This window comes from Aegilops tauschii, chromosome 2 (genome assembly GCF_002575655.3).
Source record: "Aegilops tauschii subsp. strangulata cultivar AL8/78 chromosome 2, Aet v6.0, whole genome shotgun sequence".
Classification (NCBI taxonomy): Eukaryota; Viridiplantae; Streptophyta; class Magnoliopsida; order Poales; family Poaceae; genus Aegilops; species Aegilops tauschii.
The window spans coordinates 38,529,892-38,540,723 of NC_053036.3; the positions used below are offsets into that span (position 1 = coordinate 38,529,892).

A 10,832-nucleotide genomic window follows, 5' to 3' on the forward strand; every position below is an offset into this window, starting at 1 on the left:
CCGCCTCGCCTGGCGGTACCGACAGCGGGTGGCGGAGGTGGTGGCCGCCGGCAAGAGCGGGAGGACGACGAGGGCGAGGCATTGTTCGGCGATGAGGAGGCCGCGCCCGACGCCACGACCACGAAGAAGTCGGCATGTCCGCAGGAGCCGCAGGGCAGCGAGGAAGTGTAGTGCACGGTAGGTCGTTGTTGCTCGGGTCCCAAGAAGGCCACCGCTCCTCCCCTCCCGTCGACGCCAAGCTTGGTAGGCTCAGCATCGACGGTCAACTAGTCGCTTGGCTGCGACGTCGAGGTGGACAACTTCACTTCCCGCGACTCCGGAGGCGGAGGTCACGGAAGCAGAGCTGGAAAAGGCAAAAACTTGCGTTTTCTTGGTTCAAGGCCGGAGACGGGGACCGGACGACGCTGGCGATCATTTAGCCCGCTTAGGACCGCTTTCATGTATTTGTAATGAAATCCGGCGTGTTTACATGAAATCCGACGTGTTTATATAAAATTCGGTCGTGTTTGCACGAGTTCCGTCCAGTTAATTTGAATTATTGTGAAAATATATGCGGCTAGCGTTGAATGACTGTCTCTCGCATCCGTGTCCGTGGACTGATCCATGTTCATGACCGGATGTGGTTGGTTTTTTTTGCGGGTTGCGATCGGAGATGGCCTTAATAACAGACAACCCAATTTTTACCCCACCCAGAGGTAGAAAGAAGGCAAGCACGGTCGAGGCAACTTCCACGTAGCAAACGCGGATAAACAAATCGGTGGCAAGCGCGACTCGTCCACCACTCAACTCAACCCAGCAAGCAAACAAGTGATCACCCTGGAATAATAACAAGACAACCCAAGAGAGAGTAGAAAAGCAATAAAACAAGTAGCCAACCACGGCACAGATTTAGAATCATAGATCACGTACGCACACTGACACGCAACGGCATGGTGGAGATCGATCGATCGATCGAATCCTCATGGATATGCTCCGCTCCATGTTGGATCGAGTCAAGCCGAGCAGCCAGCCAGATGCTCAATCCGCTGATTAGTAAACCCCCATCACTGTACCAGTGGCAGGGTTCCACATCATTAGCCACTTCTTTAGCGGATTGATTATCTATTTTCTGGGGTTAGAGGGGGAAGTAAGCGGGGTATATCAGCCGCATATGCTCTTTGCAACCTCGCGTTGACTCCATGCCATCCATGGATCCCAGCATATTCTTCGCCTCCGGCTGATTTTCTATTGCCCCATCCTCAGAAAAATGGTTTCTTTGCCTCATCGGAGCCACCACTAGGTGCTCAGCCGATTTTCTTACTACTTCCGTCCGTTTCGCCGACCCTGCTCCGGCGCAAGCGACACACACCTGCGGCGTTGAGGGTTCGATTGGTTGGTGGTCTCGGCTTGACCGCAGCCGCAGCTATAAGGAAGGGGGCGCCGGAGAGAGGAGAGGAGGCGGATCCATCGGTCGTGCGGTCGGCTATGGAGATCCTGAGCCCGTCGCCGCCGCCCAGCCCGGCCAGGAACCAGTTCGTATACGGCGGCGCCGGCGCGCTCCTGCGCCGCGACCAGGCCGGCGCCGGCGCGCTGCTCCACGTCGCCGTCGGGAGGTCGCCGGAGAAGACGCTGCCGCTGCTGCGCTGGGCGTTCCGACGGTTCGGCTGCGCGCGCGTCGCCCTCGTCCACGTCCACCAGCCCTCCCCGGTCATCCCCACCCTCCGTACGCCACCAATTCCACTCTGCCCCCTCTGATTTTCTTCTCATCTCTTTTCTTGCGCGTACCTAGCAACAATTCACACCCTTCCTTCCTGCTCCAGTGGGAAAGATTCCGGCGGCTCAGGCGACGGAGGAGCTGGTCCTGTCGCACCGCAGGTCCGAGAGGGACGAGAGGAACAGGATCCTCCTCGCCTACCTCGCCTTCTGTCAAAGGGCGCAGGTACCTCTCCATTTCCTTGTCAAAACTTGCTCCTCCCTTTTACAGAGTATCATTACTACTCCAGTTTTCAGCAAGTTGCAGTACAAACCAATTAGCCCACCAAACTGAGTATTTCATTTGGCCACAGGTGCAGGCAACTGTTCTTGTAACAGAGAACGAACAGATCAACGACGGCATCGTCGCTTTGGTCAGGGATCATGGGGTCACAAAGCTTGTCATGGGTTCTATACCGGACAAGTAAGCACCGTTCCGACTGTCGTCAACTACGATTTGCACATGATATGATCTTATTGCCTGTGCTACACAAGGAATTGTGTCCTGTCGAAACATGTTAATCACTAAGTGGGTTACATGATGAGAAAAAAAGAATGTGTATTCTGCCAACCTGCCTCGGAGTCTTGGCCATGTTCAGCTAACCATGAAAAAGCACTGATAAAACTAGGATAAGCAAGTGATTACGGAGAAAATCAGCACCGGCTAGTTAAGTCCTTCCATACTATTCTGTTTTGCAAACACATCAAACACAAGTTCATAGTAAGATGTCGAGATGCTTCATTGTTCACTAAACAATGAAGAATAGCATCCATATGCCCGTTGTTATTGTTGTCTTGGGGTCTTCTTCATCAAAATGTCAGCAGTGACCATTATCCAGTTGCTGAGTTTGTGGAGATGTAGTTTTTTTCTGGTGGCCTCCTTTTGTCACTGTCCTCACTTCAATGCTCTCTACCCATAAATGCAGTTGCTTCAAGTTAAAGGCAGGCCACAACAAGGAATATTTTATGGCAAAGAATGCTCCAGCATTTTGTGAAATTTGGTTTGTATGGAGAGGAAGACACATCTGGACCAGAGAAGCAAGCGCAGCGATTGGCAACAGCATCTCAATCTACAACCATGATGATATTATGATGACCAGGAAGAGGACTAGGTTCAGCCCAAATAGCAACAGCGCTGAACCCGTGCTTGCAGAAGGCACTGTATCAGATTATGGAGCTTTTGGAGCTGATGCCAACCATTTCTACAATATGAGACTATCAAATTTACAGGATGCAGAATCTGCATTCAACTCAACCCTCTGGCCTGATTCCTCCGTACATGGGGGAGCATTGCAGTTACATTCTAAGGTGGCCCTTCTGCTTCATTTCTATTTTGCTAGTTTTGTACTTGGAGTTGATCTTACCGTGTTAAAACTTAAAGTTAATGGTATCTATCAGGAAATGTTGGATGCAAATCTCAAGCAAGTCATGGTTGAAGCTGAGGGATCAAGGAAGGAAGCTTTTCTTGAGCTTCGCAAGCGCAAAGAAATAGAGTCAAAAGTGGCCGGTGCTTTTGTCAGGGTATGCAGCCACCTATTGTCACCATTTGACATAAGCTGTCTTTTTTCACTAAATTGCTCGATTCCTTTTACTGTGCAACTCCTAACATCCCATTTTGAATACTGTGAAGGAAACTATGCATTTTTATTTCTTTGCTTACCTGGCTTCTGCTCTTCTATCAGGTAAAAGCTTCTGAGTCTTCTAAAAAACGAGAAATGAAAATAAGGGAGGAACTTGAAGGTTTATTCGTAGCCACGAGAAAGCAGCATGAAGATCTGGCAAGAAGTAAAGAAAAAGCTACGGCTGTGTTGGACTCTTCTATGAGAAGATTAGACATCCTAGATGCTCGTGCTAAAAACATGAGCCTTCGGATGGATGAGGCTGTGGCGGAGCTCGAGGTGATTCAATCTTCCATAAATATTCTCAAGCAGGAAAGAACAAAGGCTCATAAGAATGAAGATAGACATACGAACCATGTCAAAGAAGGGTGCACATACAGCCATTCCAAGTTGCCAAACTGCAGTTCAATTGCTCTTGGTGATGATCCATACACCTTTAGACAATTGACACTGTTAGATGTGCAAGCTGCAACATGTAAATTCTCAGAGAGCTTCAAATTACGTCCAAGACGTCATGGGTGCATTTACAAAGGAAAAATTATGAACAGGAGTGTGATGATTCATAGGTTGCACTCAGATAGCATTAAGAGCTCGATGCAATTCCAGCGGAAGGTACTCCCATTACACTGCTTGTTACGCTGTTATATTTGATGCATTAGTCAATTATTGAACATGGCGTCATGAAATTTTGAAAGTCAAAAGGCAGTGATATTCATGAAATGGAACTATACGTGTGTCTTGATGAATAATATAAGGATGCATTTTCTCTAGATTTATCCAGAACTTTGTAGTTTTAGGTTGCGTTTTCTCTAGAATTTATGCAGATTTTGTAGTTCCATGTCTGTTGTCATATGAACTGAGACAAACCAACAACTAAACCTGTGAATATATATAACTTTCTCCTTGGAACATAATCAAGCTTGAAGTACTGCGGACACTAAGCAATACGTTTGGTCTACTTTGCTTGAGCCATTTACTTAGTCTGTTGTTTATATGTTCTGCTTGTGAGTTGTGGTGGCTAATATAATAAGGAAATTCCTTTTAAAAGTGATTAGGCATTTCAGATTTTCTTCAATGATTGTAATGAACTAGGTTTGTGTAGCACTAACTATTATTTATCTGACAGAATTTTTTTCATTTTTGTATTGCAGGTGTACATCCTAAACAAAGTGAGGCACCCTCATCTAGTGACATTGGTTGGGGTATGCCCAGAGGCACTCTGTCTTGCCTATGAGTATCCGAAAAATGGGAGCCTTCATGACCATCTCTTCGGCGAACTCAACAGTGCCCCGCCGTTGCCATGGAAAATCCGTGCACGCATTGTGGCGGAGATCTCGAGTGCTCTGCTGTTCCTGCATTCATGTAAACCACAGATGATGGTTCATGGTGGCCTGAATCTCGAGAACATCCTTCTAGATTCCGACTCCCACTGCAAGATAGCCGATTTTGGTACATTGACAGCGGAAGACTCGAAGGATCACCCAGCATTGGATTCTGGACTGCTGGCACACAAGTCTGATATCAACTCCTTCAGTACCGTGATACTGCAGCTACTAACTGGTAAACAGCCTGGTAGTCCAGGCCTTGCCAGCGAAGTAAGGCGCGCTCTGTCCTGTGGAAAGCTGTCGTCGATCTTGGATCCAACGGCCGGGGAGTGGCCAATGGAGGCGGCCCGGCGGCTAGCGGAGTTTGGGCTCGAGTGCAGCGGAGACAGACCGGAGCTGACTCCGGACACGGTACGAGAACTGGAGCAGCTGCATCTGATCAGGGGGCGGCCAGTACCGTCCTTCTTCCTGTGCCCGATTCTCAAGGAAATCATGGATGATCCTCAGGTGGCCGTGGACGGGGTGACGTACGAGGGACGCGCCATCCGCGAGTGGATCGAGGATGGCCGGGCCGTGGCCGACCTGAAGCTGAAGCACCTCGGCCTCACCCCCAACCACGCCCTCCGGTTCGCCATTCAGGACTGGCTCTCTCAGCCTCAGTGGTGAATGATGATGATGATGATGATGGCGATTCTCGAGCTGCTGTCTTCAGCTTGCAACTAGCTAGTAGATATGTAGAGCCCTCCTGTGTACATACATGCTTCTGCCACTTCTGTACAGCAGTGTGCTGCTGGCTTAGTGTAGGTCAGTGCAGTGAATGGAATTTTTGTTTTTGTTCAGTTCTTTTTTTGGTGCACGAATCATTATTTTTCTCTGTTCATTGGTGGCATTTTTGTGTCGTCTGAATATTATGAATATTATTTTGTTTTGATTTTTTGGATGCAACATCATTTTTTTCTTCTTTCTTTCAGGATATCAAGGTTTCTTCCATTAAACATGGCCAGTCTGATGCTGGGGAGAACCTGTTTTTTTTTGGTGCTGTATTGGGCTGCTTAGGCTGAATATAAGTTACATGGGCCGTGCTCTAGGCTGAACCGGGAGGGCAAAAGCCCATCCAAGCCCAGCTAGCCACCCGCTTTCCTTTCTCGAATTTCGAATTGGACTGCTGCGAGCGAGATCAGACGAGACGGCAATCCCCAATCCCACTCCTCCGCCACCGCCATGGACGACCAGGACCTCGACGACGCGGCGCTCTGGGCCTCCGTCGACACGGCCGTCGCCGAGGCCTCGCGCCGGGCGCTGCCCAGGCCGCCGCCCTCCCCCGCCGTCTCCCTGTGGCCCGCCCCCGACGACGACCCCCACCGCGGCGAGGTGCTGCAGCCCGCCCGCCCCTTCAAGCTCCCGCGCGTCACCGCCTCCCACGGCCGCGGCCGCGGCCGCGCCACGCCGCCCCCGCCCCCGCCGTCGCCCTCGTCTCCCCCGCCCTACATGGCGCCCGACGCCTCCAGGCCGCTGATGCTCGTCCAGAGCCCGCACCCCGAGCTGCCCTGGGTGACGGAGCCCGGCGCGGCGGGGAGCCCCGTCGCCGCCGCGCCGCACGGCCTCTTCCCCTCCGCCGCCGCGTCCGTCGCCAGCTTCAGGAAGTACCAGGAGGTAGCCGTCTCGGTACGCTATCATTTCTCCCATCCCATTCCATACCATACCTAGATACTTCTGCCTGCCTGCTTCATCGGAACAATACACTCGTCTCGCGAGAGAATTTTTGTGGCGATGATTCTTCTTGTTAGGGATCGTAAATTCGCCGAGAAAGCTTGATTGGGTCACTACCCAGGCATATTTGAGATGCAAATTACATGCTGCTGTTGAACAAAAATTGTTTCGGGTGATACATTGCATTGGGGAAACAAGCATGATTCTCTGATGTGCAGGTGTCGTCGTGGCATTCCTTACATTACATGCTAGTGTAGTTTCTTCCCCATTTTGTACTTGCGATGGAAAGCTCAAATCTATGGTTTACTCTTGGCGTTTGGAGCTGCAAATTAATCAAGAGAGCTTGATCATATCATTACTCTGCAATATTTGAGATAAAAATTATATTACTAGTGACAGAAATTATTCAAGTAATACTTTCTCTTTTACTATATTACATGCTAGTGTAGTTCCTTCGCCCTTTTTACTTGCGATGGATAGCCCGGAGTCTAAGGTTTACGCTTCTCTCCCAACATTTTGGTTTCAGATTCTAGATAAAAGTGACTACACCGTGATCAGTGGGAATCCATACATAAAAAAGTCAGGTCCGTGCTCTTACACTGCTGTTACTGACTGTGAGTTCTGATTATGGAGTGGGAATCTTCATGGTGTAACTTCTCTAACCCATTCAGGGTGGAGAAAAATATCATGCTTCTACAATATCTCATTTGAAATCAAGGACCACTCTATTGAATTTGATGACAGCCACAACGTCAACCGTGCTGAATTTCTTGTCAGAGCGTCTATGCAGTATGTCATTTTGTATGCATTTGCCAACTCATTCTGTTTGCAGATCCACCGGCCCTTGGTGCTATTAACTTGTTTTTTCTTTTCTTCTGTGTATGAAGAAGTGGCAGGTTCTCAGATGGCTGGGGTTCATGTGATCGGCGAGAAAAGAGATTCAACAAGCCAAACCATGATATCCCCAGCACAGCTGAAACCAGAGCTAAGAACAAAGCTTGTCAGGTAAAGAAGAATACATCCTTTGGTTTCCACTTTTACCTCATTTAGATTTAGATAATGGTCTCTTGTTTTGCCTTTATTTTTATGAACCAAAAAAAGATCTATTACAACATGTTCTCCGAGTTCTTCTTTTACTTAAGTTCCCTTGCAGTTGCTAGTTTGTAATGAATTGAACTGAAGTTCAAAAACTACATTAGTCAGCAAATTATTCAGTTAGGGTCTTCCCAAGGGAAAGAACGGTACATTGGTACTGTATATGGTTATCTTTTTTCGATAGAGAGATGATGCATTTCAAGATATGCACGTATTTTAAGATAAGAAGAAAGCTTGTCTGGTGAGGAAGAGTCCATCCTCTGTTTTGTCACCTTTGGCCTCCTTTTTGCTCTGCCTATAGTTTTGTGGACTACAAGTTCTGCTACAGTATGGTCTCCTAGGTGTTTTTATGTAAGATACTAGATGAATTTATGCCGAAGTGTAAAAGTTTCCTTAGTAAGCAAAGGATCTAGTTCGGACTTCCCCGTAGAAAGAATGTTACATTGGTACTGTATATATATGGCAGTCTTGTTTGATGAAGAAACGATGAAATTAAAGATATGCACACATTAAGTAGTTCAGTAGTTCCGAACCAGATACCAGTACGAATATGCGATACAATGCCATGTTAATTTGGGGGGTCTGTCCAAGCCACAGAATACTGAGATCTGTACTGGCCCAAGGTTACTGCAGAACGAAATAAACAAGAAATCTTGCAGAAAGGACCATGTGCTGTCTCGGTGCTTACTGGCATGATGGTTAAGATTTTTGATCAAGTAGAGTCAGTGGCTGAAGATCTGACAGAGGTTGACTTGCTGGCTTGTGAGTTGCCAGCACTGTAGTTGATTGCTAACCAAAGGATGGTGACATCCAATATTCCTATTCCTGCTTGTGTGCTTGTTTGCTATTCTTCCTGTTCCTGTTACGAGATGACCTCGGCTCAAGCTGACCCCACACCGGACCAAGTGTTTGATATGGTTTTAACCATGTGCTTAATGCATTCAGAAATTCTTTTTCCGAGTTGTGCGTTGATGTTTGGCACTTATGTCCCTATATATTGCGTTCAGTTGAGAAGTAAAGCTATATGCGGATGTTTAATCGCTCCAGTTGTAAATGCCTTACTCAGGATCTTCTTGGCATCGGCCATAACCGTCCAGGATGAGCGAGGCGTTGGTCCAAGATCTGACTGAGACACTAAGCAACTCTTCTGTCCTGGTGAACTGAAGACCGTATATACACTGTAAGCTCAAGACTGTAAACAGCGAGGTACAAGTGCCTTAACGCAGGACCAGGGATGATAGAACCATCAGATGTGAGCTCACTCGTTTTCAGATGCTTCGAGAAAGCGCGTCGTGTGCCGGTCGTTGCGTTGCTGACTGTATATTCCCCATTAGCAGCAAAGTTTCAGTGGCAGGCATGAGAATGTCAACTGCTACCTCAGCCACTGTGGATCTCTGTAGACTCTAGATTCTAGTTTTTGGATCTCAGTTTAGCACGCGTGGGAGATCACAACCAGATGGTAGTTGCACATGGGAAGGGTCTGGCTTCACGTTTTGGTTGTCATGCTGTTCTTCGGCACGGATGCACGATGCCCGGTGAATCAGATGGTAGGGCTGTGCCGGCTGTCGATTGTTTCAGTTGTTTGGACGCGTCCCTTCAGAGATGCAGTGGGTATATGATGCACATTTCTTCTGTCATTTTATTTGTGTGAGAGGACATCTTGTAGATTTCAGTATCATCCTCTGAAACGTCGGAATAGATTTCAGTCAAATCAACTGCGGACTTGTTAAACAAAGTAGGCAGGTTAATGAATTTGTTTGGTCAATCAAGAATGGACAGCTCAAGAAAAATATGTACAACTCAGGATTGTGCAAGGGACGGATAACCCTTTGTCCACCTTCATCCACATAAAAAGCCAGCCAAGTCAAACGTTAGAATGACAAACATGTCAAAATGAAAAACGTTAGAATAGCAAAGGTGATGTCACTAAGAGCATCTCCAATAAGTCCGACAAAATCATTTTACATACTCCCTCCGTCCCATAATGTAAGATGTTTTTTTACACAACACTAGAGTAAAAAAACATCTTACATTATGGGACAGAGGGAGTGGCTTGCATAACTTCTCGGTTGCATTTGGCCTTTGCCCCATGGCTGTAATGATATCAAGGATGGCACAAACTCATGGTACCTCTCATGATGGTGTGTTTGTTGCTAGAGACCATGTTCCGCTTTTTTATGCAATCGCTCCTTTCAAATAATTGTTTCTCCAGTGTTCTTGTGGCTCAATAAGGAGATGGAGTTGAAAGGCCCTGCAAAAAACAGATGGCGTTGAGAGGCTATGTTGTATTTTTTTTTACTTCTTGTTTGGGTCTTCCAGTGTACTTTTTTTATGTATTTTTGACGTTTATCAAATAGTACTAGCTTAATTGTACGTGCGCGGATGCATACATACATATTCTAGTGGTTAAATATCATTTGAGCCTGACATGAATCTTGTGTCCATCATATTCTGGATTTTGGTAAGATTTGATTTGACTTGATTATGATGGGGAAAAGGAAAAAAGTTATAGTTTTGATTTAGGGGGTGTTTGGTTCAGAAGTCCTAGGACTTTTTCTAGTCCCAGGGATTAATCAAAAAAGACTCTCCAGTAGAGTCTTTTTCTAGTCCCTGTAGAAAAAGTCCCCCCCGTTTGGTTCCTAGGGACTTTTTAGGGACTTTTTCTAGTCTCTGGGACTAAAAAGTCCCTGAACCAAACACCCCCTTAGTTGAAGTTTTGGAAGATTTGATTTGATTGTGGGCGGGGAAAGGGAAAAAGTTTGTATCTAGGCAAAGTCTTGGTAGCTTGATTTTATTTGGATATAAGTAGAGAAAGATAAGGAAAGTTTTGATTTAGTTGAGGTTTTGATGAAATATGATTTGATTAGGTTACCGCGAAAACGTGGGGATAAGGCCGTGGAACGGGCGGAGGCGAAGCCCAACATACTACAAACCAACCTATGTTTAAATAGCAGAGATAATGAAAGAAACTGTTATTGGGGTAAGATATCCTTTTTTGTGGGGGGATATAAGATATCTTCCCTTGGTCATGTATCTTTTATTTAACTCTTCGTCGTCACCAATGGCTAGACAAGACATCCTATCTCAACAATCCGAAGATAAGTTGACATATCCCAAAGAGAAGACATTATTAAATTCCTAAATATCTCTAAATGACAGTTTCAAAAGAAAAAGTTGTCTAGATGACCACGCGGCGCCGTGTCGGTGAGCGGCGACACGATTTCCTCTGGAAAGAAAAAAAAAGCGACGTTTTGAACCGGAACCCTGCCCCCCACCCCACCGGACCGGACCCACCCGCCACCGCTTTTGACCCGAAGCCATTCCGTTCGTCCCTTTCTATCCCCCACCACCC

General features: G+C 47.0%; 2 protein-coding genes across 5 annotated transcripts; both read left to right on the plus strand.

Moving 5' to 3' along the window:
- Positions 1-729: 729 nt before the first annotated feature.
- On the plus strand, positions 730-5,606 carry LOC109743672 (U-box domain-containing protein 33). Of its 3 annotated transcripts, XM_045232552.2 has the most exons (8): positions 781-1,702; positions 1,800-1,918; positions 2,046-2,155; positions 2,658-3,039; positions 3,130-3,252; positions 3,414-3,962; positions 4,502-5,086; positions 5,183-5,606. In XM_045232552.2, exons 1-8 carry the CDS (start codon positions 1,465-1,467, stop codon positions 5,339-5,341), a joined length of 2,265 nt encoding a protein of 754 aa, XP_045088487.1. In that variant the 5' UTR covers positions 781-1,464; the 3' UTR covers positions 5,342-5,606. The 3 variants fall into 3 exon arrangements, with proteins under 3 accessions (XP_020158350.1, XP_045088487.1, XP_020158349.1); XM_020302761.3 differs by having other exon boundaries at positions 730-1,702; positions 4,502-5,606; XM_020302760.4 differs by having other exon boundaries at positions 2,658-3,252; positions 4,502-5,606.
- A 40-nt stretch (positions 5,607-5,646) lies between these two features.
- On the plus strand, positions 5,647-9,191 carry LOC109743673 (uncharacterized). 2 transcript variants are annotated; one of them, XM_020302763.4, is made up of 5 exons: positions 5,647-6,340; positions 6,912-6,969; positions 7,057-7,174; positions 7,273-7,390; positions 8,547-9,191. In XM_020302763.4, the coding sequence occupies exons 1-5, from the start codon at positions 5,897-5,899 to the stop codon at positions 8,580-8,582; spliced, it is 774 nt and encodes a 257-aa protein (XP_020158352.1). In that variant the 5' UTR covers positions 5,647-5,896; the 3' UTR covers positions 8,583-9,191. The 2 variants fall into 2 exon arrangements, with proteins under 2 accessions (XP_020158352.1, XP_040257430.1); XM_040401496.3 differs by having other exon boundaries at positions 5,764-6,328; positions 8,547-8,907.
- Positions 9,192-10,832: the final 1,641 nt, after the last annotated feature.

Coding starts and splice junctions, on each gene's coding strand:
- LOC109743673 (XM_020302763.4), top strand. CDS start 5,897: ATGGACGACCAGGACCTCGACGACGCGGCGCTCTGGGCCTCCGTCGAC. Junction 6,341..6,911: donor ACCAGGAGGTAGCCGTCTCG/GTACGCTATCAT, acceptor TTTTGGTTTCAG/ATTCTAGATAAAAGTGACTA. Junction 6,970..7,056: donor TCCATACATAAAAAAGTCAG/GTCCGTGCTCTT, acceptor TAACCCATTCAG/GGTGGAGAAAAATATCATGC.
- LOC109743672 (XM_020302760.4), top strand. CDS start 1,465: ATGGAGATCCTGAGCCCGTCGCCGCCGCCCAGCCCGGCCAGGAACCAG. Junction 1,919..2,045: donor CCTTCTGTCAAAGGGCGCAG/GTACCTCTCCAT, acceptor ATTTGGCCACAG/GTGCAGGCAACTGTTCTTGT. Junction 3,963..4,501: donor CGATGCAATTCCAGCGGAAG/GTACTCCCATTA, acceptor TTTGTATTGCAG/GTGTACATCCTAAACAAAGT.